Source organism: Cetorhinus maximus, chromosome 19, assembly GCF_964194155.1.
Source record: "Cetorhinus maximus chromosome 19, sCetMax3.hap1.1, whole genome shotgun sequence".
In the NCBI taxonomy this organism is placed as follows: Eukaryota; Metazoa; Chordata; class Chondrichthyes; order Lamniformes; family Cetorhinidae; genus Cetorhinus; species Cetorhinus maximus.
Window position 1 is genome coordinate 69,203,337 of NC_135897.1, and position 27,469 is coordinate 69,230,805.

The 27,469-nt window shown below is 42.9% G+C and overlaps 1 protein-coding gene across 1 annotated transcript in view; it reads right to left on the reverse strand.

Annotated features, from left to right (window-relative positions):
- Positions 1-923: 923 nt before the first annotated feature.
- Positions 924-27,469, reverse strand: part of alg3 (ALG3 alpha-1,3- mannosyltransferase) — a 34,693-nt gene continuing 8,147 nt past the window's right edge. The window contains exons 4-9 of the mRNA XM_078564055.1: positions 26,554-26,714; positions 23,959-24,079; positions 12,827-13,032; positions 7,424-7,501; positions 5,435-5,578; positions 924-2,142 (exon numbers count right to left, since the gene is read on the reverse strand). Coding sequence (XP_078420181.1) covers positions 1,965-2,142; positions 5,435-5,578; positions 7,424-7,501; positions 12,827-13,032; positions 23,959-24,079; positions 26,554-26,714 — 888 coding nt within the window. The 3' untranslated portion in view covers positions 924-1,964. The remainder of the gene's footprint in view (positions 2,143-5,434; positions 5,579-7,423; positions 7,502-12,826; positions 13,033-23,958; positions 24,080-26,553; positions 26,715-27,469) is intronic.

Below are 27,469 nucleotides of genomic sequence, written 5' to 3' on the forward strand. Positions count from 1 at the left end.
GGGTGGCACGAAGGTTACCTTAGTCCTGGCAGATTTAGGGTCAGCTTAGGCATGCCTAGTTTTACCATGTGTACTTTGTTGCCAGGCAGATGTGAAGCCCATTTGAGAGTCCAGGCTGGAATCTGTGATTCTAAATATGGTGGTGGGAGGGCAAAAAAGAAACACAAATGGTCCTGGTTCAGGGGGCCATTGGGGCTTTCTGGCCACTTCAGCATGGGATGTCTATAATCTAACAAAGGCTCACTAAGTGTTACTAAAATAAATGCAAAATACTGTGGTTTCTGGAAATCTGAAATAAAAAAACAGAAAACGCTGGAAAACTGTTCTGATGAAGGGTCACATTGGACTCAAAAGGTTAACTCTCCTCAGATGCTGCCAGGCCTGAGTTTTTCCAGCATTTTCTGTTTTATCTCACTAAGTGTTAGCCATTTTCCTGATCCCACGCCTTTCGTCAGTTTTAGTGGCAGAGGCCATGGCCAACTACAGCCTAGCACTTAAACCAGGATACAAAATTTATTTATTTTCAGATCCCCTGACTACTTCCCTTCATATTCAGGGAGGTGCTTTGCTTCAATAAAGCTACTGCCTGCTTAAAATTGTGCGAGCATGTACGCCTTCAACATTAATTTCAATTGAACTTGTACAAAAAATGCCCAGTTGGAGCTGTCAGTTTCCAAATGCAGGATACATGTGTGGGGGATTGCCTAAAGAGAGCAGAGAAAGAAGGTGATAACAGCCCAAAAAAACCTGCAAATATCACAGGGGTTGTTATGTGGACTGCAACGTAAGGAGTCTATATAGTTTATCTAGGGTTATATATCTTGTTTATACAGCGCTATTTGCCAAATATAAATATTTAAATTATTATTGCAGGTTCTTTTATAAAATTATTTCCCCTTGATTATAAATTCAATGGCTAGTAAAAAATAAATTTTGTCATTTATTCAGCCAGTCCTGAGCATACATTGTAAAAAAAAGTCAGCCTCATCATATGGAAACTATACATTATTTCTGTGGGAATTTTTGCCTTTTATATAGGTGTTATTCTTACAGCGTATGCTTGAAAAATTAATACTAGCACATTTGACCTACTCTCAAATGTCAATTACTAACCAATAAAAATGATGTAACTCTTCTAGTTTATAGCTCACATGTATCAGACTGCTAACCCTGAGCCTTTAGCTCAACGTGGACAACATATGGAAATATTATAGAAACATGGAAATCTTTATGGAAGTCAGTTTGTTTGCTGCCTTTATACTGGTAGAGCCACTCCAACTGATGCAATGTGACTTCTAATAAACTACTATTCATTCCATCATTTAATTAGAGACCAATTCTAATGCATTCTATAAACATAGACACAAAATTTTTAAAAAATTATTCACCAAGAATAATCTAGTTAGATGTTGATCTTTAAAAACTGAAATCTTAAAATTGTGGCTGTCACTTATTTTACATCCAAAACCTTCTAAAGAACTCCCTGTTTTGCCTAAAAAGATGGTTGCTGAGGAAGTGAAAGTGAAAGAGAAGTAAAAATACATGATGCTGAGAAGCCACATGGCGAAGACAAATAACTCCAAAACTACCATTAGCCAATATAGACAAGTACAGCATTGATGTTTTTCTCCATTTCCATTCTCATAGGATAATAGCTCTGCATACTTCTCAGCATAAATAATTCATTGTAAACCAAAACCTAAAAGATAGTAAGGGAGAAAATAAACATAAGGAGGCAGCTGGCAAGTGCAAAATGACATCCAGTGAAAACCAAAGCTGCAGGTATCCAACTCATTTAAATTGGTTTGGTGTCTATAATGGCCATGGGATCACAAATCTTAACATACTTCAGACTAATAGTCACCTGGCCATCCCGAATAAGAGTTTCATTTTCTTAATTTCTCCCCTAGCTGTATTAAATTCTGAAATCAGCAGTGACTCAGGGAATCTTCAAGTCCAAAAAATCAGTTTTTCTTTTTTAATACATTGGGGTCATCGGTTGGTGCACTCTTCTCAGGCTCAGCATGACCATACCAAAGAGATAGTAGAATAATCATGTGGCAGACATGGAGCGAAATCGAGCTGTACACAGTCGAGGGATAGGTATTCCAGGACAGCTCGATTAATCCTAGAATAAGTACTCTGAAAGAGGAATAAAAGATGACATCAATGTAATTTCAAAATGACCTACATTCAACACCTTTTTATTCAGTACAAATCTGCATATAGAAAATCTTCATCAACTGTATGTCATTAATGGTTTTAAGGACATCCATATATGCCCAGTGATAAGTAAATAGTAAGCCCCAATGCAGTGGGTACATGTTTAACCTTTTGTTTAAATGCAATTCAGTTAATCTGTTCCAGCAGCATGAAAATACCTTGAGGCACTGGACAATGTTTACTATGTATATTGTTATGATATGGCAGGTGGTAATTGCTAGGCTGACCGGGTTCCAAAGGGGAGCTTGGACAAGCTATCACAATGATTTGCAATTTGTATTCTATTACGAGAAGGTATGTGCACTGAAAGCAGAAGTAAAGATTCCACTACCACTTAGGTATTTTAAATATTAAATTAAAACATTTATTAACAAAAGAAAACTTAAAAAAGCAAGATTACAGTTACACTGTTAAATTTAGTCTTATATTTCCCAAAATATTCCTATTTAGCTAGACCCCCAAATAAACACCCTTTTCCAGGCAACAGTCCAAAAGATTCTTAATTTATAAAACATCCAGTAATATTACCACAAGGCACCCACTTTTGCTACAAGGGAGGTATTTCACAGCTTCTCTTTCCTTCTGACTTGACAATGGAATTCCAAAGCATTTAACAAAACCTTGCTTTCTGGGACAAGCACATACTTCTCTGCGGCGGCTAGAGGTTGCTTTTCACAAGTCTGTCTTTGCACATGGCCACTCCCAGCATTCAATCTTTCCTTAAATATATTTTTTCCACATCTGATCTTTAAACCCATTGTTCTAAACTTTTTTTGGAAGTTAGCTTTCTCAGAATATAAAAATCTTTCATGTTGTCATTATGGCTAGCACTATCGGGAAAAATAAACGTAATAACTTTGCGTTATTTATTTACGATTTTGCCAGTTGTAAAACTTCCTGTATGCTTTTTTTGAAATTTAAACTGCTTTACTCCTCACTTATCTCCTAATGCAAATTCCATTCATACTATATCTATTGGGATTTCATCTTAGCTTGCCCATCTCCAATTCAAAATGCCAACTTTTATACCTAGTCCTTTTGATGATTTAAACTTGCAGTCTGACTGTCTTCAGTTTAATTAAACTAGTCACACAAACAAACAAACACACAGTCCCCACAAACCTGCTTCAGTATCCTACAGTAATATTAGGAACAAATAAATTTCCTTTACAATATACATAATGGGAACAGAAATAAGCAGAATTACCATGTGTCTGCGGAGTTAGGAGTGGCAGAGGGGGTGGGGGTGCAAGAGGAAAGAGAAATTTGATATAAATGTTTTTCCCCATTCTGCATCTGGCCAGCTATTTAAATTCAAAAGATACAGAAAGACAATACACAAATGTAACAAAACATATGAATGTAGTATTCCCCATAGTATCGCAGTAAACAAGCTCCTTACTGTTCATTAACAAGCAATTATTTGAAAGTTGTTACTCTCAGTAATAAAAAAAACTGCAACTTAGAAAACAACTATAGATTCTATGTTATCTAATTCAAGCATCCCTGAGGAAACAGGATTAATATAGAAAATTAAATCATTTCATATTCTAGACTTTAAACTCAAAATTTGACTGTGGAAGCCTTCCATCTCGTGAGACAACGGTTTGTGCCTCGGTGGTCAACTTCATGTTATACATTGTCCGGTGGGGCTCAGGACAACATTGAGAATCGAGAAAAACAGTCATAGTCATTGGCTGTCCCTCAATTCAAGAATGACGTGCACGCAGGGTCGTGAGTTTCTGCCATGGGTCCTCATGGTGACTGAACAAGCTGACTCTCCACCCACAGATCCTTGAGCACAATGAGGTAGGATATCCCACAAGGTACTGGGATCCAGAGTGTAGGATTTGCCTCCTTTTCTTTCCTTCTCTGTCACTGCTCTGCCTCATCATAAAGACGTTGTTATGCATGATGCAGCTTGACGGACAAGTTGTCACTATTCTGAACAACTGATAGCAAGCTCCTCCTAGTCATTAATGGCAGCATTAAGGAGAGCTTCAGAGTGTCTTTGAAGCATTTACTCTGCCCTCCCATGGAACATTGGCCATTTTGAAAGTTGAGAAAACAGGACTTGGTGGGGAAGACAGTTTTCAGCCAGCTGGATACAGTGTCCAGTCCATCATAGTTGATTTTGCAGGAGTATTGCCTGAATGCTTCTGCATCTGGATTCACGAAGGACACTAGCATTTGTTTGATGGTGCTCTCATTAAATCTGGAGGATGCAGCAGAAGCATTGCTGATGGAATTTCCCTAGTGTTCTTATGTGTCACTGATATACAGTCTAAGTCTCACTACAGTACAAGAGTGTGATGATGACAACTGCTCTGTACACTACGAATTTTGTTGACTTAGTTGTCAAACACTCACTGCAGAATTAGTTTGAGAAAAACAGTAAAACTCAATAGAAACTATAGAATTACTTTGTTTAAAGTTATTTTTGAAAGGAGGGATCTTTATTGGTATCCACATGCCAGCTGAAAAAGTTAAGTTAAAGAAAAGGCATTTACACCAGGATACTAAAGCAAAATACTGCAGATGCTGGAAACCTGAAGTAAGAACAGAAAATGCTGGAAATACTAAACAGGTAAGGGAGCGTCTATGGAGAGAAAAACAGAGTTAATGTTTCAGGCCTGTGAACTCTTGCAGGCCTGAAACATTAACTAACTCCTTTTCTCAATACACATTTTCAGCATTTTCTGTTTGTTCTGACTGGTTTTCTAGATACATTAAATTAAGCTACTCTCTTAGCTATGAAAAGCAATCTTTCATTCTTCTTCCAGAGTACTACACATGTATCCAGCTGGTTATTTTAATTCATCAAGACATGCCTGTTCTATGAATGCAACAAAATTTAGGGGGTAAAAATCAGTCTTGAAGTTAATGAGAAAGTGAATCAGATGAGGTCGAAAATGGGGTGTCGATTTGTTATTGTTTATTTAGTGCTACCGCCCAAGACAGATTTCATCTCAAAATATCTTCATGAATGCTTCACTTTGTAAGGTTGTGGGAGTACGTTCTAAGCAGAAATTGCTCTCATTATCTAATTAACTCAGAATTGAAATTTTTAATTCTCTCTGATTTCTTGTATTTTTCTTTTAAAACCTTTAAACAAATGAAAAGTAAACAAATCACTTAAGACTATTACATTACACGTTACACAAAGAATATGGTATAGGTGTTGTTCTACAAGAAAATGGTTAAGACTTACTTGAGAAGATGAGCAAGTTTCTTCACATGCGTGCTCCATAAGAGGTATGGCAGTGTATGAAAGTACCACACATAGAACTGATAGTGTAATGATCGACTGAAACAGATTCCGATGAAATTTGAGGTAAAGAGAACAAATACAATCTGTGCTTGGCAGTAAAGGAAAAAGGGTTTAAGACATAATAAATCTGATTTTAGTTGCAGAGCTAATTCAAAGACACCATGTGTTGGAGGAACAAGTCACCTTACAGCAGCATACAACATTATCCAATCAGCAAAAACCAAGGGCATTTCATGAAACAAGAATTCCAGAAATATGGCACATATCCAAATGTATTGACTTAGGAATTAAAGGATGGTTTGCTACCCAGATCTGTTTATATTCCATCCATATTCCCTGTCCTAGCATTATCATCTCTTGCCTTGATTAGTGCAGCAATACATCAAGGATTTGCAAATTAAAACAATTATCTGCACCAATTATGTTCCTTGCATCATAGTCACAAAGTGATTCCAATTTTGTTAAAATGTTGAACCAATTTATGAAAGTGTTTTTCAACTTGTTGTCAGGGGCACCCTACAAATGCTAATGGAGCCCTGGAGACCTCTGTAAATACTGACATATTCTTGGGGACAGCATGCATATATTATCACAAAGGCACATGACTTAAAGGTCGGTTTATGCCACCCAAAGGAAACAATGTCATTGTTGGAGAATTTTTTTAATATTATAATATATCACACAATGTTACGACTGCAGCTGATGTTATTTGCTGAGCAAGTCACATCCCAGAGGGAAACTTGTCTTACTGATCATAAGATTTTTTTTGTACTTTAAACATGAGGGGAAAACTACTAATCCCAGAAACATGGAATCCTAGTGACACTTGCAGGATTTTAAAGTTAAAGGATTTGAAGATAAAAAAAAACTTAAGCACACAAAATTAAAATTACACAGTTTGTCTTACAAAGATTTCCCCCAAAAACACCCACTTAGTCAGAACACACAAATAAACTACTTGGCAACATTTCTCTTACAGATTTTTAACCTGAGTGATATTTTTGAGTGATATTACTCAAGGCAAAAACTGCTGCTACTTTAACAAAGTATACAAAATGACTTGGCACTCTCTTCCACTCTGCGTGGAACCGAAGGAAGTTCAGAAACAGGCTGCTTTCTGAAAACAAAGACTTTTCTGGCTTGAAACTGGATGGTTGCTTCAAATTCACAACTTTTCTCAGCACAGAGCTGGTCTCTGGACACCTTCCTCCACACAGCCAACACAACTCAACTAAACATCTCTCCTTGAATATCCTTTTCTCCTTTGATCTTAGACTCCATTGTTCTAAACACCTCTTTGAACTCATTTTTTCCAAAATATAAAAATCTTTCATGTTTTCCTACTGCCTCCACTTCCGGTTCAAATGAAATTTAGTAACCTTCCTTGATTACCTATAAAACCGTTGTAAGTTGTAAAAGTCCCTTGTCACTTCTAAACACCCGTTGAAATTTAATGGCTGAAAAGTCAAGTCCCTACCTAACACCTAAAGCAAATTTTAAAACCCAACTTATTTACTCATACATTCAACGTCACCATAGTCTCTTCATTACAAATGCATACATCTAGCATATGTACCTGTCATTCTCTACGCCCACAGACAAGCTGGTCTTACCAACCTTCCCCCAGTTTAATTATACACACACACAAACACATACACAGCCTTCTTTACAGAATACCACCATATTCTCAAAAATATTTTTTAAAAATCCATCTTGACAACATTAAGAGAAATGACAACAGGAAGTGGATGATCCTACAGACTACCTAGGATCCATGGACACATTTGAAAACCGCTCATTTAGAGCTTTAGTACTTGAGCTTACATTACATTTATTCATCAGAGGGTCTTAGCATCACGGCGCTGCTTCTCCTGACATCTATATTGTCCTTTACCATTTACTATCATAAATATACATTTTGGGAGGATATGATCTGCCGTCACAGTTTGGTGTTGCGTTTTTCTCTCTTCTGGGGCCTTCAGAAGTGAAAACATTCGCTCCTCAGACCTGTGGCACATAAACCAAGGAACAGAAATTAGTACAACATCTGCAAGCAAATCAATTGGGTTAAAGTAAAGGGTTGTGATAAATTGGAATGAACAGCTATTCCTTGTGGGTTATTGGAAGTTTCTCACTCCTGCTCTATGCAAGCCCACAGAAATGTTCAATATCTAGAATAGCAATATCTATCCTATCCAACATGCCTGATAAAAGCAAAATACTGTGGATGATGGAAATCGAAAATAAAAACAGAAAATGCTGCAAAAAATCTCAGCAGGTCTGGCAGCATCTGTGGTGAGAGAAACAGAGTTAATGTTTCAAATCTGTATGGCTCGTCTTCAGAGCTAAAGAAAAGTAGAAATCTGATGGATTTTATACTATTTAAGAGGGGGTGGAGCAAAATAGAAGGTCAGGGATAGGTGGGAGTGAAGGAGAAATTTGACAAAGATGTCATGGTCATAGGAAAAAGGGAGTGTTAATGGTAGTGTTAAAAACTAAAGGAGGTACTGATAGTGGCATAAAGGTAAGATAGCAGAATGTGTTAATAGCAGAACAAGGGTCAGCACTCTGTGAAAGTAGACACATGGTTCTGTTTGGGCTGGGGGGGGCAGTTTGTGGATGTTGGGGAAAAAGAATTTAAAAATAAATAATTAATTAATTTTTAAAAAATGGATTAGAAAGCGTAAAGATGGAGGAGAGAGTTCATGGTCTTAAGTTGCTGAGCTCAATGTTAAGTCCTGAAGACTATAACGTGCCTAATTGGAACATGAGTTGCTGTCCCTCTAGTTTGCGTTGGGCTTCACTAGAACATTGCAGCAGGTCAAGGACGGACATGTGGGCATGAGACCAAGAAGGTGTGTTGAAATGGTAAGCAACAGGAAGGTCTGGGTCATGCTTGCGGACTGAGCGAAGGTGTTCCGTAAAGTGGTCACCCAGTCTACATTTAGTCCCCCAACGTAGAGGAGACCGCATTGGAGGAAGTGAATACAGCAGACCAAATTGAAAGAGGTGCAAGTGAAGTGCTGCTTCACCTGAAAGGAATGTTTGGGGTCTTGAAGGGTGAGGACGGAGGAGATAAAGGGGCAGGTGTTGTATCTTCTGTGATTGCATGGGAAGTGGATGCGGAGTTGGGGATGATGAAGTAGTGGACCAGGGTGATATGGAGGAAATGGTCCCAACGGAATGATGATGGGGGGGGCGGTGGGGAAGATGTGTTTGGTAGTGGTGCCATGGAGTTGGTGGAAATGGCAGAGGATGATTCTTTGAATGTGGAGTCTGGTGGGGTGAAAAGTGAGGATAAGGAGGACCCTATCATGGTTCTGGGAGGGAGAGGAAGGGGTGTGGGAGATGGGTTGGACACGGTTGAGGGTCCTGTCAACTACAGTGGGGGAGGGGGGTGGTGGGGTACCCCTCAGTTAAGGAAAAAGGAAGACAAGTCAGAAGCGCTGTTTTGGGAGGTAGCATCATCGGAACAGACGCAACAGAGGCAGTGGAACTGGAAGAATGGGATAGAGTCCTTACAGGAAGCAGGGTGTAAGGAGCTGTAATCAAGATAGCTGTGGGAGTTGGTGGGCTTGTAATGAGTATTGGTTGACAGCCTATCACCAGAAATAGAGACTGAGAGGTCAAGGAAGGGAAGGGAAGGGAAGGGAAGTGTCGGAGATGGATCATGTGGAGGTGAGATAGGGGTGGAAATTGGAAGCAAAATTGATAAAATTGTTCCAGGTCCAGACGAGAGCATGAGGCGGCATCGATACATCAAAAAAAAGGGTTTGGAAGAGGGCCTGAGAAGGACTGGAACAAGGAATGTTCCACATGCCCCACAAATTGACTGTCCTGGTAGACCCATCGTGTCAGCCTGTTCCTGCCCCACAGAACTTATTTCTTCCTATCTTAACACCATTCTGTCTCCTCTTGTCTAGTTTCTTCCCACTTACATTCGCAATTCTTCTGACACCCTACATCATATCAACAATTTCCAGTTTCCTGGCTCTAATCGCCTCCACTTCACTATGGACATCCGGTCCCTCTACACCTCCATCCCCCATCAGGATGGTCTGAGGGCTCTCTGCTTCTTATTTGAACAGAGGCCCGAACAATCCCCATCCACCACTGCCCTCCTCCACTTGGCTGAACTTGTTCTCTCACTGAACAATTTCTCCTTTAACTTGTCTCATTTCCTACAAATAAAATGTGTGGCTATGGGTGCCCACATGGGCACTAGTTATGCCTGTCTTGGTGCCGCTTCATGCTCTTGTCTGGACCTGGAACAATTTATCAATTTTTCTTCAAATTTCCACCCCTCACTCACCTTCACGTGGTCCGTCTCCGCCACTTCCCTTCTCTTCCTTGACCTCTTGGTCTCCATTTCTGGTGATAGGCTGCCCATCAATATTCATTACAAGCCCACCAACCCCCACAGCTAGCTTGACTACAGCTCCACACACCCTGCTTCCTGTAAGGGCTCCATCCCATTCTTCCAGTTCCTTCGCCTCCATTGCACCAGTTCCAATGATGTTACCTTTCAAAACAGCACTTCTGACATGTCTTCCTTTTTCCTTAAGTGAGGGCTTCCCCCCACTGAAGTTAACAAGGCCCTCAATTGTGTCTGACCCATCTCCCGCACGTCTGCCCTCACCCCTTCCTATTCCTCCCAGAACCATGATAGGGTCCCCTTATCCTCACTTTTCACCCCACCAGCCTCTGCTTCAAAGGGTCATGCTCCACCATTTCTGCCAACTCCAGCATGATGCCACCACCAAACACATCCCTCACCCCTCGTTCAGCATTCTGTAGGGACTGTTCCCTCCATGACACCCTGGTCCACTACTTCATCACTCCTAACCTCTCATACCCTTCCTATGCAATCGCAGAAGGTGCAACACCTGCCCCTTTACCTCCTCCCTCCAATGCTCCAAACAGGTGAAGCAGTGCTTCACTTGCACCTCTTTCAATTTAGACTACTGTGTTCGCTGCTCCCAATGCAGTCTGCTCTACACTGGGGAGACTAAACGCAGACTGGGTGACCACTTTGCAGAACACCATTGCTCAGTCCGCAAGTATGACACAGGCCTTCCCGTCGCTTGCCATTTCAACACACCGTCTTGCTCTTATGGCCACATGTCTGTCCTTAGCCTGCTGCAATGCCCTAGTGGAGCCCAACGCAAACTGGAGGAACAGCACCTCATCTTCTGATTAAGCACTTTACAGCCTTCTGGATTTAACATTGGTTCAACAACTTCAGATCATGAACTCTTTCTTCCATCTTTCCCCCTTTTTTAATCCAATTTTTATTCCGATTTATTTAATTTTTAAAATCCTTTTTCTCCCAACTCCCCACCCCACCCACCCAACAGAGCCCTCTGTCACTTGTTTTTATGTTTTACTTTTAGAGTGTTGACCATTCTTCTGCTATTAACACATTCTGCTATCTTACCTTTATGCCACTATCAGTACTCTCTTTTAGTCTTTAACACTACCACTAACACTCCCTTTGCCCTATGCTCCCACCTATCCCTGACTTTCTATTTTGCTCCACCCCCCTCTTAAACAATGTAAAATTCATCACATTTCTACTTCTCTTTGGCTTTGAAGAAGAGTCAAAAGGACTTGAAACGCTAACTTGATTTCTCTGCCCACAGATGCTGCCAGATCTGTTTTTCTGGCATTTTCTGTTTTTATTATCCAACATGCCTCCTAATCCTATCCAGCCTGTGGCGCTCCATCTTTGATTCCTTCCCGCTAGTAGAAAAAAAACTATTGATGGGTTTGTGGGAATTTTAAAAAGATATCAGACAATGTTACGGGCTTTGTGAACAATGCATCAAAATCACACAGCTCCCGCTCTCAAAAGCCCTGCTCTTCTCTTTCAGCTGTGGCCAACTGTATTGTGCAATCCTCAGATAGGATCTGATATGTGAATCCTGAACTCTTTTCACAAAACCTGTTTCTACCGTTATATTTTTCCACAGGTGAAAGCTTTTCATGAATAGCACCATACTAACTCATCTGTGGTGTGCGTGTGAAAGGAGACCCATCTTGGCACAAATGACTAGCCTGGGCTCACAAAGGCTGAGATGGAGATTTCCAGAACATATGCTCCCACCCACTGTTACAGTACGAGAAAGTAAAAGGACAAACAGATAAGAGAAAAATGTAAAAGAGCAGAGAAGGAACAGTGTAGGAGAGGCAGAGAAGTAGAGAGGTAGAAAGGAATGATGTTAGAAAGTGATGAAAGTGCAGGTAGAAAGACATAGGGCGGGATTTTCCGGCCCCGCCTGCCACAGGGATCATCTGGTCTCACCAAAAGTCAATGGGCTTTTGGCTGGGCTGCCGTAACCCACGTGGTGGGTCCCGCCACTGCCGGGCCAGAAAATCCCAGCCACGGAAATGAAGGAGAGGCCAAGAAGAGGGAGAATGAAGTAATAGAGCAGAGGGAGACTGGAGTGAAGACAGAAAAAGAGAAAGACTGAAATTAAAGTGGAGATACTGAAGTGATGAGAGACTAAAATTAAAGAGAACAATTTATGGCGTATTTACAGTACAGTGATACCAGAGCAAAACAGTTTTGTTTTCCACCCATGTTAAAGTTAATTGTGTAAATACACCTTTAAGCACTCACTGGCTACATCAAACGAATCCAATCTAGGGAAGGGTTATCTATTTACTAGAAAGAGTACCATATGTTCAGAACTTTGAAATATTGTAAAATACATAAATGAGACAGACAGTCATCATGAAATGAAAAATCAATTTCTAGAATAAAGGGCTAAAAACGTTTTGGAAATATGTTTTGGGATTTGTAATGTAGCCTATTGATAGGCTTTCTGCCCAGTAGAACTGTTTGGTTAATCCTTTGTGGCTTTACAACATGGCAGAATCTAGTTCTATACCCAAAGAAGTGGTAGAGCTATCACAATAGTAAACTATTCTCAATTTGGTTCATTTGACAATTTCAGTGACGTGACCCAGTACTGGATGGTGTGGGAAAGGCAAACAATCATCAAAAATGTGGACAGGTGAAGGGTGAAGAAATTTTCTTCATAAGTTGTATTCAGGCACACTGCTAAAGCAAAATAGAGGGAGTGCACTTTAGTAGGACAATAGTTTTATATTGCTTTTTGCTAAATCTGCTTTTGGAGTGCTTGGTGGTAACACTACATGTCAAAAGTCTCCTGTTCTCGAGTACAGACTTTTCTCAACTTGACGAGCACAAAATGGCACACAAAAAAGTTACCATTAAACAAGCACACCCAATTATTTCCATTCTATGATGTGTATACTACACCTGAACAGATTTACTGCACACAAACCTGATCTAGATACACCTACTTGTTCCATCTGTAGAGAGCAAAGAGAATCAAGATGCTCAGGTGTGCCACCAGCAGTGTAAGGTGGAAATAACGATTCAGGAAGATTTCTTCAGGCAGGAAACGCCAGTTCACTGTCCACTTGAAGAGAAACTGGCGGCCAAGGTCAAAGGCTCTTGCTACATACCCAACTGGATTTTCTATCAGGAAAGGCAAACCCAAAACTACCTAAATGATGTACGAGGAAGAAAAATAACATTTCGATCATACAATAGCCACTGCAGCATTACACAGAATCATAAGCACAGAAGGAGGCTGTTCGGCCTATCATGCCTGTGTTGGCTCTTTTAAAGATGATTCAATTGGCCCCACTCTCCTGCTCTTTCCTACAAACATGCAAATGTTTATTTTCCAAATTTACATTCAATTCCCCTTTGAGATTTTTTTAAAAACCAGAGTTGATCATTTTTCTCCTTGCTCAAGCAATCCTGTGAATCAATGTACACTCTATTATTTTTGTTGTGCGCAGCCAATTTGTGTAATTGCATGGCCCCTTTAATATAATATTGCACAGCCACACATGGGCATTAACTTAAATAAAGGGGCAAATTCATGAGCAGCCTGCACAGGAACTCACGAGTTGCTGTGCAGCCTATAGGGACACTGCTGTGGTGTAAAGTCATTCCTTAAATAAATCCTTTTACTGCTACATTAAATTGAATATTAAATGGAGGAGATGCTGATTATGTGTGACAGTGTTACACAAGTTGAAACTAAAACACAGCGTGTAAACCTAAAGTGACTGCCTCTTCAAATGACATGATAGAAAGTGTTTTCGTGCTGCATTTATGTAGCAGAACTGTGGCAAGTATGGTTAAAATCTCAAACAATTACTTACTTTTCCCTATGGCTATAAACAGCTCTGTTGGCATTATTGATTTGCTGGTCTATAAGACATGCACTTAATTAATTCTGTATTCAATACATAAAGTAGCTTTCTAATCAAGAGTGCTGGCTGCAACCACCTCTTTTTGTAGAGCAGTCCTCAAGTGCCACCTTGTTTACGCTCCTGGTCTACAGTGGACCTCAGAAGTGTGATCAATCTTTCATTGGTCCTCTCAACAATTAGATCTCCAATCTATGAGAAGGCTGATTTACCACCACTTTTGGAACTTATGAATACACTCAAATATTAAAAAGTAGCTTTGCAGCAGTTAGGAAGTAGTGCACATATAATTTTTCAGTATACCAGAGACACAATGAAATAATTCAAATGCAAAGTATTTAATTCACAGTTGGAGAAACTGCTTTGTGTAATAACAGTTTCAGTATACCCATAAACTTGACTAACATCTGTCCACCTGTTCTTTTTCCAGATAAACGGATTTAAGCAGCAATGAATTGTTTGTGCTCAAAGATCAGCTAGGCAGTGAGTCACTGTTGAACAGTGATTTAAAGGTTTACTTAGCAGCTTATAAACAATGAGATGGAGAATTGCAAACTTTAATATCCAGTTAAGCCAGCATCAATATCACTGCCATACATTTCAAAATGAACATAAATTACTAGGGCTGTAATGAACTTGCCTCAACGTTTCAAACAGTATACTGAAATTCTACATGGTATAGGGCAGGTTCCCACTTTTGTGTAGCCTCACAAATACAATATTAGAAGCCTTCACACCCTATCTCTCCTTTTTTGACACAGATCCACCTTACAGTGTCAGACCAGCACATGAGAAGGAAGTCCTTTAGTTGTCTATCTGGAAGCTCCAAACAATGAATTAATGTTCTATGGGATATAATGGGTGCTCATATAGTGGTTAAAGGTATAGTGATGATGTAATCATGTGGGAGTCAAGCATCTCTGCACATTCCCTATAAGTTTCTGGTACCTGCTGTTTGCCTAGTAAGGACTCAAACATGATCCGAGTTGTCTTAATGACCAGCTCATGGCTTGGGAGCAGGAAAATATGCTTTCTTTAGCGCCAAGTTAGATCTAAGGTGACATGTGTGGCAATGAAAAAAAATTAACTATTAAGCTCTGTAGAAGACTTGACAATCTAACAAATGACTCAAGCAGCTGTACAGTACCTCAAGGCATATTGAGAATAGACAAAGCTGCCTGTATTCATTACTGGAACCCCAACCAATGACAACATATTGAGGTAACTGAAAAGAATGGCAGTTCCATGCACAATAGCTGGAGTAAGCCACTTTATCAGTACTGATGTAGTCACTAGTGAGATACTGTTGCTGTTGAGTAAACCTTCCATGAAAAAGCACAAATGAAACTGAACATGAAGCACGATGAGACAATTATTTTTGGAAAGACAGTGGATCAGCAGTTTACTCAGTCAGGCTTACTGAATTAGTTATTGCTTTAGATATTGGGCAGAATTTCCCGAGCCTGCTGGCGGCGGACGTGATAGGTGACATGCGTGGAAAATATGGTGCGACCGGCTTCACGACGGCATGAAGGCAGGTCGCAATCGTCCGCACAGCCCACCAATGGCTGGCCGCATTTCCTGCCATCGGTTGGCGGGGAGCTAATTGTAATTCAGCAGCATACAATTAAAAGGCCATCCCACCAGGTTCTGCTGTATCGTGCACTCACTTTGGGGGAACTAAGGTGAATGAGCATCAGCGTTCTCCACAGCTTGCCTGCTGTTTACAGGCCTCAGGGGTGTCGGGGTTGGGGGGGACACACGACTGATGCCTGGCTCCGGAGGCAACTGCTTGGGGGGGGGGTTATCTGGGGGCAAGTGCTGGCCAGCCTCGGAGACGACTGCTGAGGGTGGGAGGTGAAGGGGTGCCGGTATGCGTCTGGGGGCAAGTGCTGGCCAGCCTCGGAGGTGACCGTTGTCGGTGGGGGGCTGGGTAAGCATCCCACGCACAGGCAATTGAGGTGGGGGGCAGGGTAAGCGAGGGAAGTGACCACGCATTAAGGACGCCTGTATAAACTGACCGACAGATCAGGCGCAGCCACAGTGATATGATTGGGGTCAGGCTCCTAGCCTGCCCGCCCATGCAAGCAACGCAGAAGCACCAAAGGGCCACTAAGTGCTCCATACCTTACCCCCAAAACCCCGGCACAGATTTCGAGTCCGCCACCACTTCATTGGACTGCGGAACAGTTGGACTGCACACATTGTACAATCTCCTCGCCAATGCTGGCCATGTAGCAGTCACTACTGGAGGGGCTCATAGCCCCTTGCAATCTCAGCATCCCGGTTTGGACCAGTGTCTCCCTTGTCGCAAGCTGACAGGGCAGCCATGCAGCGCACTCATCTGTGGCCATCGAGGGGTGACTAGCACTCTCTGGGAAGCGTTAAGGGGTGGTCACACAAGGCCAGGAAAGGTGCTAAGTACAGCCTTGATAATCATGTCTCTCTCTTTTTCATGCTGCAGGAGGACCACGTCAGGATCATGGATCCTAGTGACCTAGTTGTAGGTCTGATGGCCTACAGAGGCCATAGAAGACTGAGGAGAGAATGACTGAGGGTCCTGGCTGCGCAAAGGCAGGAGCAGCAACCTCATGAAGGAGGGGCAGCAGGGGCTCCCGCACATGCTGCCCAGGAGTGACAGCGAGCCGTGGTTGGTCAGCACCTAGTGATACCCAGGGTCTATAGACGCCGCCTGCCATTCCTGCAGATGACCAAGAACCAGTATCACCGCCGACTGCGCACGTCTAGGGACCTGGTGGCTCACATCTGCCACTTACTGCAGGACTTGGCGCCAAGGGGACATGGAGGGCATCCACTGCCAGTGGCTGTGAAAGTGACTGCGGCGCTCAATTTCTATGCCAGTGGCTCCTTTCAGAGCTCCACAGGTGACCTCTATGAGATTTCACAATCCGCCACCCACAAATGCATCCATGAGGTCATGGATGCCAACTTCTCCCACGGCACACAACTTTGTGCATTTCACCTGGGACCAGGATAGCCAGGATGCAAGGACCATTGGATTACCCCCCGATATTGCGATTCCCACAGGTGCAGGGTGCAATTGACTGCACTCATGTGGCGCTCAGGTCTCCGTCACTACACTCGGTGGACTTCATCAACCGCAAGGGCTTCCACTCGGTGAACACGCAGCCGGTATGCGACCACCAGAAACACATCCTGCAGGTGTATGCACGGTTTCCAAGGAATGTGCACGACATCTACATCCTGAGTCACTCGGAGATCCCTGCAGTCTTCCAGGGACCACAGAGGCTGCAGGGTTGGCTCCTTGGGGACAAGGGCTACCCACAGAGGCCATGGCTGATGACACCCGTGTGGTGGCCTCAGGCTGCAGCAGAGCGATGCTATAATGAGGCTGATGGAGCAGCTCGCAACTTGGCGGAGCAGACCATCAGGATGCTGAAGATGCGGTTCCGGTGCCTGGAACAGTCTGGTGGAGCCCTGCAGTACAGTCCACAGTGGGTGTCATGCATCGTCGTCATCTGCTGTGCCCTTTACAACCTGGCGCTGCAACGGGGAGAGGAGCTAGTTGAGGAGAAGATGGAGGAGCTGCACGTCTCCTCTTATGAGGAGGATGCGACGAGGATAACCGGAAGGGGCCCTCGGTGGTGACGATGACGGGGATGACGCCCTCGCACTGGCTAGATGAGGCAGGTGCGTTTGGGAGGCCCTATTGGCTGCCAGATATGTGGAGGATGATGACGACAGGCAGTGAGATGTCCCCATAGATCCTCACATCGCAGTTGTGAACGTTTGGCTCCAGTCTGCCTAATGGTAGCAACAATACCCTCTGTGAGAATGCTCCTGTCATGGAGATACAGTGGAGGCCCTAAAAGTCGCTTGATCGCAGGAGGACGATGACGACGTGCAGTGAGGACACTCCATAGATTTTCACATAGCCTTTGTGAATATCTGACTTCTGTCTGATTGTGGGCAGCTCGCTTGCGCTCCCACATCAGGGACATCTCAGAGATGCAGCCATGAAACTTTAGACGCATCTGATGCTGTGTCCGCTTTCAGCACCTCAGCTTTTCAGGAGCTGGTGCACAGCATCACTGGTCGCAGATACTGGTGTGATGGGGGCCAGCCCCATCTTAAAGATGCTGAGAGCACGCAGAGAATGTGCCCACTATATGCTGACAGCAAATCCAGCACCACCGAGGTGCAGGTATCAGTAATGTTTCCAGGGACCAGCACTGTGGTCTGAAGGCTGCAGAGGGGACAGGGAAGAGGTCCTCAACTAGGACACCTGCCTTTTATCTTGTACAGAAAGGTTTCATATCTGTGTGACAAGAACACTGCTCATCAGAACAAGGAGCCACAGGCAGGGAGACATTCTTAGGAGTTTATTGACTATAGTGAACAGTATGTACAAGTGAGCAACACCCGTGCCCAGGCTGTGCAACTACTTTTACCTAACTTACCTAACCCTGCCACTACGTTGGTGCTCCCCGAACATCCGGAGCAGAGGTGGAGGCAGCCTGCTGACTGTGACGCCCAGTCTGTGATGACTTTGGCGGGCCGAGAGTTGGTGGGCCCCAGCCTGTTTTTGAGGTCCTGCTGTGTGGCAGTGGCACCCTCCTCGGCCTGTGAAGCTGGAGCTGTGGAGGTCACAGAGGGGAGTCAGATGGGCCAGTCACTCCCAGAGTCACCTGGGTGGATGGCTCCGGAGCGCGCACCTGCTGATGTTCCTCCCTATGGGTGCCTGAGGGCGCCTAGCTGACTCCGTGAGTGGAAAGGGTAGCTGGAGTGAGATCGAGCTGCCTAGTACCCGCCTTGCGTACACACTGTTGGAAGCCAACTATGGCATAAGTGATGGAGTTAAGCCTGTGCTGCAGTGCAGGAGTGACGTCCTGGACCAAGGACTCCATGGTGGCTGCCATCCTACCAGTATTGACCTTGATGCGTTGCAATGCTGGTGCTATTGCCTCAGCCTGAAGATGGCCGGACTCCTCCATCGTGGCTTGCAATCTGAGGAGTGCAGCGGACATCCCTTCTTGATGTTCCCTAGCTTGTCTTTGCAGTTCCAGCAACTGTGGCATGCCCAAGTCCAAAGGCTCGTCATCTGACTCGGGACTCAGCAAATTTCTGGCCTCCAGCAGTCTCTGAGTGCTGGGGACCTGGGAAGTTCCTGCCTCCGCCTGCTGTGGATCAGAAAGTGTGGATCAGATTGTGATCCCGAGGCTACTCTAAAGAAAGCTCCCATTGAGGTGTGTGTCTCTGCACTGGTGGAGGGTGTGGGTGAGTGCTGTGACAGGACTTCAGGGAGGGCGCCTTCAGATTCCTCTTCAGAGGTTTCTTTGGGGCTTAATTGGAGGCCCTGGGTCATGGACTCTGTCAGCTGTATGGCGGATGTGCCTGCGAAAGCAAGGGGAGTTAATTAGTGCATGGCAGTGGCCTGTGAAAGAGGACACATTACTCACGACATGCACTGCTGGATCCTCACTTGGTAGAGCAGCATCGACCTCACCGTCTGCACAGGACTGGTCCCGGTCATCGCCAGCCAGCTGGATGGCTGTGTTTTCGAATTCTGTCAGAACTTTGATCACCGGCATTCCTCCACCTGTCTGCGACCTTTCCCTTGTGTTGTGTGCCAGTTTGTCCTGCATGGATAGAGGTGGGGAGAGTGTATCAGGGCGCCTGCCGGGTCAGATGATAAGTATGCCTAGCCTGTGAATGTGATGAGTGGTGCCATAGACAGGATGAGGACAATGACGGTGTGTTTATGAAAGAATGAACGGTGATGTCCCTCGCACTGGCAATGAGTGAGGGCCCTGTGGGTGTGTGATGGGTTTGTGAGTGAGAGAATTGGGAGTGATGAAAAGAATGCCTTACCCTGGCGGAACAGAGGAGATCATTTATTCTTTTGTGGCACTGGGTGGCTGTCCTCCTCTGCAGGGCGCTTGTGCTGACCACCACTGCCACCGCCTCTCAAGCCAGGTTGATAACTTACTGCCCATCCTGCGGCCAGAGCAGGGGTACAGCACATCCCGTCGGGCCTCCACGGCATCCAGCAGTCACTGGAGGGACCCGTAGTTGAAGTGGGGGCCTGCAGTCTTTTCTCCTTTGCTGGTCATGTCTCCCGGACATGGTGGTGAGCTGGTGGCGATGAGTGCTTTGCTGGCAGCTGCCTTTTAAAGACGACAGCCGACGTGATGCAACAGCGGGGTGATGGCTAGTGGGCCAATGAGAGCCCACCTGCCATGGAAACTACGTGTTTCCTGGGAATGAATAAATAATGAGGCGGGCTTCGGAAGATATGGCATGAAAACCTGCCATTTTTGTTGGCGGGTAGGACTCCATTTTACCCGCCCACTACCTCACTTAGTGCAATTCTGGGAAAATTTCACCCATTGAGTAGAATCGGTCTGGAATAACTTTAAATCAGCAATACTATTTAGAGGGTGTTCTTCCCACCCTGGCTAATTGTGCTAGGTCACAGAAAGATGATGTTACATCTAAAGAAGAGACAGAGCAGTTGCGGAGCTTGTTTGGTCAGCTGAAATCGGTTATGCCCTCAGACAAGACCATATGCTAGTTTTGTTGTACTGGAATTAAGAACTGTGGTGAAACACCCTAAAGTCAAAGATGTTTTAAGCGGCAAAGTAAACTTTACAAAAATTAAATCTGGAGAAATGCGTACTTAAGTTTCCATCCATGGGTGACCCGAAGAACATGAAATTAGTAATTTTAGTGATGATTCACATGCTGATCTTCCTGATGAGCATTTGAGTGCAGATGCTTTCATAATATTTTTGATGGGTGAAAATGGGAAGCTGAGAAAATAATAAGAATTATTAAAAGTATTTCAGCTGCAGAAACACTGACTCTTGTGGAAGCTGTGGATATGGGATTCTATTTGTCAAATATTTTAGGGCAATGTCTATGGAAAGGGTGTACTGAAGATAGTTGTCCCACTTAATATTACATAAGTAGGCTTTCTTTGTAAGATAATGTACACTTTACGAAGAGTGCAAGTGATAAAAGATTACGGATTGACAAATAGATTAATGTACTTTCCCCTGCTGGTATAAGTAAAATCCAGTATTCTAAATGCATTTGTTTTTGCCATTTAGACACTGTTCTACTAAGTAATTGGTGGAAGCATATATTATAATGTAAGAATATATTAAAACATAAACAATGAATTGTATTTCTGGTCTTTAGGTTTGTACCAGGGCAATGAGAATATGTATTGGCTGAAAATTACAGAACAGTGAATAGGATTAAGTAAATCCAAAATTTGACCCCAACACATTAACACGTAGGCAAATTACACATACATAGCAATTGAAGATATTGTTTTCCCATCTCTGTAATCTCTGGTGTGCCAAAAATATAAAGGCATATATTTGCTCCTACTTTCAAAGGCAGTTTCTGGATCCATAAAAGTTCAGATCCTGGCCAGTCAGAAATGCAGAGTTGATCACCTTTCTATTGTCGGTGACAGTGGCAATGGGAATATTGCTGTATGTCACAACACCACAGACGTGGTTGATAGAAATTGCGAAGACTAATAACCTTGGCTAATTAAGTTAGTTGGAGATGGGGAGCAGGGTTAATTATATTTAAAATATATATAATCATCCTTTACTTAATTTGTAGATTAATATTGTTTGACCTTGAAAAAGCATATCGACATCCACAAAACCTGCATTAAGCTCTTATCTAATTAAATAAAATATTCACGCAAATTAAACAATGGACATGATCAGGGCAAAGCAATTACACAAAGCACTCCTGTACAGCACGTCTCTAGCTGCACTATCAAATAACAGGAGCCAATTTAAATAATCAAAAGGTGCGTGGAGATGAAAATTAATCTATTTCCAGGATGCCCTCCTCATATAGATGTAATGTTTTTGATATCATGTAATACAATAGGACTGAGACACAGATTTTCAACTTGCTATCCAGGCATAAAACTGTATGGCACAGTTTCAATGGAAAGAAAAATTGGGCAGTTTCTATGGTTTCTATTACAGGAGGTTGTTCTGCAACATTAGTTTTATGCCGGGTGGCAAGTTGACAATCTCTTCCAGAGTGCGAGGTTAATACAAAAGCCTGAAGGGGGCCAGAAAACAAAGAATTTTTGATTTGAAAGCTACTGTCACGGTAATTTAGCAGGAGAATTGCACTTAATCTGATCGATCATTGCCAACAACTATACTCTTCAGCCTTGAATAAAGTAGATTGAGACATTTGTTGATAGAAAACCAGCTTCCATACAAACGTGACTAAATAACATTAATGATAGACTCTGTTTACTAGCATTTAATAGCTTTCCTCAAGAGAGGTTTGCATCAGTGAAAAGCATTGGTAAGATATTCAGCAAATTTCCGATTAGAAATGGCACAGAAATGAGTATGCATGGTTCCAATAAAGCTACCATTAGGAGTATGTTACAGAGCACTCACACAGAATATGAAGAAATATAGAAATGAAGAAATATTTGCTCTTAGAAGAGATACAAAGGGGATGGTGTAAAAGGAAAAGTTATTTTAATTAGGGGTCAAATATAAATTGACAATACTTGAGTATTCGCCAAGTAAAAAGTCATGTTCAAAGTATATAGTATTCTGGTCAAAGCATACTAGGATATATAAAATAATGAAAAGTATAGAAAATAGCTTAAGAATATTACTTCAAACTAAACAGTGTAGAGCAAAGGGTCAGAGATTTGAAATAACAAAAGACAAAGAGCAGTATGTACATAAAATGGATAGTGCAGATGCAAGTAACATTCACACCACAGAAGTGCCAGGCAATGACCATTTCCAACAAGAGAGAATCTAACCATCACCCCACGACCCTTGACATTCAATGGCATTACCATTGCTGAATCCCCTACCATCACCATCGGTTGTGGGGGGGGGGGGGGGGGGGGGCGACTAGTGATCCAGAGTAATGCTCTGGGGACCTGGGTTCGAATCCCGCCACGGCAGTTGGTGGAATTTGAATTCAATAAAAATCTGGAATTAAAAGTCTAATGATGACTATGAAATAACTGTCGATTGCTGTAAAACCATCTGGTTCACTAATGCCCTTTAGGGAAGGAAATCTGCTGCCCTTACCTGGTCTGACCTACATGTGACTCCAGACCCACAGCAATGTGGTTGAGTCTTAAAATGCACCCCTAATAACACCACATCCAATGAATAAAAAAAAAAGATTGCTATTGACCAAAAACTTGACTGGACCAGCCACAGAAGTACTGCGGCTACAACAGCAGATCAGAGGCAGGAAATTCACCTAACTCCCCATAGCCTGTCTACCATCTACAAGACACAAGTCAGGAGTGATGGAATACTCTCTACTTGCCTGGATGAGTGCATCTTGAACAATACTCAAGAAGCTTGACACCATCCAGGACAGGCAGTCTGCCTGCTTGATGAGCACCCCATTGCCATTTTAAACATCACTTCCTTCATCACTAGTGCACAGTGGTAGTAGTGTGTACCCATTACGTGTTGCACTACAACAATTCGCCAAGGCTCCTTCGACAGCACCTGTACCACCTAGAAGAACAAGGACAGCAGCTGCAGGAGGCGAGTTACTTGCTGCAGAATTCACAGCCACTGACCTGCACCTGTAGCCATAGTATTTATATGGCCGATCCGGTTAAATCTTTGGTCAACGGTTACCCCCGGATACTGATGATGGGGAATTCAGCGATGGTAATGCCGCTGAATACCAAGGGGAGATCGTTTGATTCTCTCTTGTTAGAGATGGTCATTGCCAGCGATCACCACCACCTGCAAGTTACCCTCAAAGTCACAAACCATCCTGACTTGTAAATATATTGCATCTCCTTCGCTGTTGCTAGCTCAAAATCCTGGAACTCCCTCCCTGACACTACTGTGACTATACTGACACCACATGAACTGCAGGTTCAAGAAGGAGGCTCACCACCACCTTTCCAAGGGCAATTATGGAAGGGCAATAAATAAAAAAAATGCTAAAATTATTTAACAAATAAACAGATGCTGTGATCGTTGGGAAGGAAATTATTAAGTCATTTTAGTAGGAAGAGCTCAGACAGGCTGAATGGTTATCATCATAAATGTTTGTCTGGTGATCTATAGAAACCATAGTGAATTGGATATTTGAGAATTTACACCTAATACAATTTTCACATTTTACAGCCATTCCAAATCAGAGAGGGACTACAGATCTGAGTTGTTACGTACCTGCAACATAGCACAGATGCCGAGCTTTGGGATGGTCTGCACCAATCCAAACTCAGAGATTAAAAGGAACAGTAGTCCTGGAGCGAAGAGTAAAATGTTCATCTTTACCGAAACAGCTAAACTGCCCAGGGAACAAACAAGATAAAATTTAATTATTTTGGTCTAACACAATATAAACTAAAGGTTGCTTTGTAAAATAAAATATAAGGGTGGGCAGTAACTTTTATCTTCACCACATGGGTAGAGTGGATTTATTGCCTGTTATAAAGCCCATCTGTTTTTCATTTCCACTGGTTTATTTATTGACACCAAAGTGGTTACAGTGAACTGTGTTTATTTTTCATTTTGTCGTCTTATATATGCTATGTAAGGTTTATTCATAAATACGTATATTTAACTACATCTAAATTCAGAAACAGACCTATTTCTCTTTTGACATGGAAAAAGAACATTAAATCATTGTGACAATTCAATCACTCCAATGTCAGCTCACATTATGGTCTGACAGAATGTAGCCAATTTGTCACCCTAAACCTCAACAGCATTTTCTCTGTTGCATCTATGTTCTCTTTGTATTTATTTTCACCATGGTTTCTTCTGATTGCTGCGTGGAACTACTCAGTTTCAACATTTGTCAAATTCCTGCGGTTTTACGCTCTGGACATGTGCCTACTGCAAACAAATCAATAATCCTATCAGCCTAAATAGCCCCTCAAAGAGGACATTTGCCAGCTATGCCTTAACTGCAGTTCCAGAAGTAACAAGATAGTGCCACCTCATCAAACAGATTCTGTAAAGAATAGCTCTGCATCCTCATGGAGAGAGATGTCAGGGCAGTGTTGCAACACACAGCACACATCATAAGTACAAGTTTAACATAGTCATAGTACTCTTGGCTCAAAGTCAAAATATTGCAGGTTCAAGTCCCACTGCAGAGTGCATAATCTAGGCTGATACTGCCAATGTGTTCCTGGGGGAACGCTGCATTGTTTGAGGAGCTATGTTTCAGATGTAACAATAACTTAAGGAACCCAATTTCCTCTAATATAACCAGAAGTGCTCAGCAGGTCAAGCAACATCTGTGGAGAGAGAAACAGATTTAATGGCCAGAGTTTTTCCCTCGTCAGGTGGGCTTGGCGGGAACGGTTGGGGAGCCAAATCCGCCTGCGATCGGCTCCGCACCGCCATTTCACGCGGGCGGGCCAATTAAGGCCCACCCTGCATGGATCGCAAGCCGCAGTGCTGAGCGCTACCTGTGGGGGCGGGTGGAGGAGGGAGAGCTGGGCCTCGTGTGCGAAAGAACGCTTCAATCTCCCTGAGGCACAGAGCTGCCTCAGGAAGATTGAAGCGCTTTCTAAAAAAAAAATAAATACAATGAAAATTTAATGAAACATGTCACATGAGATGAGACAAGTTTTTAATTTCAAAATAAAGTTTTTATTTAATTTATATTAGCTTTAGGAAACCTCAACCCGCTCGTGGATGAGTTTTCCTAAAAAATGTAAAGGCTGCTTGGCCTTTTCGCCTGCCCGCCAACCGTTATGTTGGACGGGCAGCGTAAATGTCAAGTTAATTAGCTTGTTAATGGCCTTAATAGGCCTTTCAATTATCGGTGGGTGTGCAGCTGACTCCAGCGTGTGCCCACTGAACGAAATATTGCGCGAGTGTGCGATGACGTCGGGATGCATGCCCGATGTCCTCGCGCGTCATATTACGTTTGTGCGTTTTGGGCGCGCGTTCGCATGCCGAACGTAAAATTCTGGCCAATGTTTCAGGTTAGTTTCAGGTTTTGTTAGAATGGTCAGCAATCCTGGCAGGTGAACATAAAAGATCCCATGGCACTTTTGCAAAAGAGGAAATCTCTTGCTGCCCGGGCCCAAACTGATCCATGAATCAAAACAGATTAACTAGTTATTCATTTCATTGCTGTTGTGGGACCTTGCTTTGTGCAGAGTGGGGAATATTGACACCTTGCAAAATTAACAGAGGAGGGCCATTCAAAGGTATCTAGCTTAAGTTATTGGAAAAGGCAGAGAGAACCGGCACTTTTTACTTTGGAGAACGATAGACTTCAAGAGGATACAACTGGGATCTTTAAACTAAGGAAGGGATTAAATTCAATCCAAATGGCAGGTTATTCAAACTAGATAGAGAGGGAAGGATTAGGGGTATCATTCCAAGTTCTGAAAGCATAGAATTAAGCAGGAGGTGCTTCTTTGCAGAAAGTTGCTAATGGCTGGAACATGTTGCAGTGTATGAGTAGGTTTACTGTAGGTATCTGCATGAGTTCCTGAAAGTGGAAGACAAAAGTTGGTAGGTTAACAAGGATTGTTAGTCGCCAATGTCTTTGGAATTTCCTAGATTTTGTTTCTAAATTAGCCTCAAGACTTTTTCCACTTATTGTGTCTCTCCCAGGAGATTGCATGAATGCAAGAGATGAAGGGAGGAGTGTATTTAGGTTGCACTTTGTCAGGATGGAAAAGGCTTGATTGATAATCCAGTCTTTTCCTGTCCTTTTGATATGCTTGCATGTTTTTGCCATTTCCATAATGGAATAATGTCACCAACTAAATTCTTGCTTATTACTGTACTTGCCTAAAGAAGCAGCAGCCTAGTGACCAGCGATTGCTCAAAAAGAGATTCACAGCCACGTATAGGATCATCATGGCAATAGGGTCATTAAAGAGTCGAAGAATGAAGATAGAGTGGATTCGATAGGAGGCACAGCACATGAAGAAAAACACGAATGGCGGAACCTGGAAAAAACGTAAAAACATTGGAAATTATTTGGATTTGACTTTAGTTTTGATGAACAAACACTATCCATTGCAAATGAAATATTCACCCGATGGAACTACAAACACCCCTCATCAGTAGAAAAAGCACCAATAAACATTGGAAAGCTGAGATTATCAAAATAACCTATAAGATTCCATTCACTATTCACCAACTGAGTAAACAACAGGTGACCTACTGCTGCCTTCGCCTAAGTTACTGTTGAGTCACCTGCTAGGTGGTGTGTAATATCAACCTGGGAATGATTCATCCTTTGACTGTCCCTCATGTCATGCAACTTGCAAGTCAACTGCTCAGAGGTAAATATATGGGCCATATTAACATTGTACTGACTTAGCTAGGGCAGTTGTAGGGCACATCAATTGGCTGCAGCAACCAGTGAATTAGGTCAAGATTTTCATTTTTGAGTGCTATACGTTGACCCTACACACAACCAGAGCATCCCCCCTCCCCCCTAGCCATGTCCAACCCACCAGAACTGTGTATGGGTGGATGCAGTGAGAGTTCAAATTCAAGTTCAGCAGCTGTGATGTCCTCCATAGTCTTCCAGAGCTGCAGATACGCAATGAGAAGGATCAGAGAGCTCAGAGATGGCCAATGGTCGAGGTACCAGATTCAATAGAATCTCAGCAAGACAGTAAGGACAGGGAGCGGAGAACAGTTGGAATTATTGACAAAGGTGTACTCACTAAATCCTGGAATTCAAAAGGCCAGA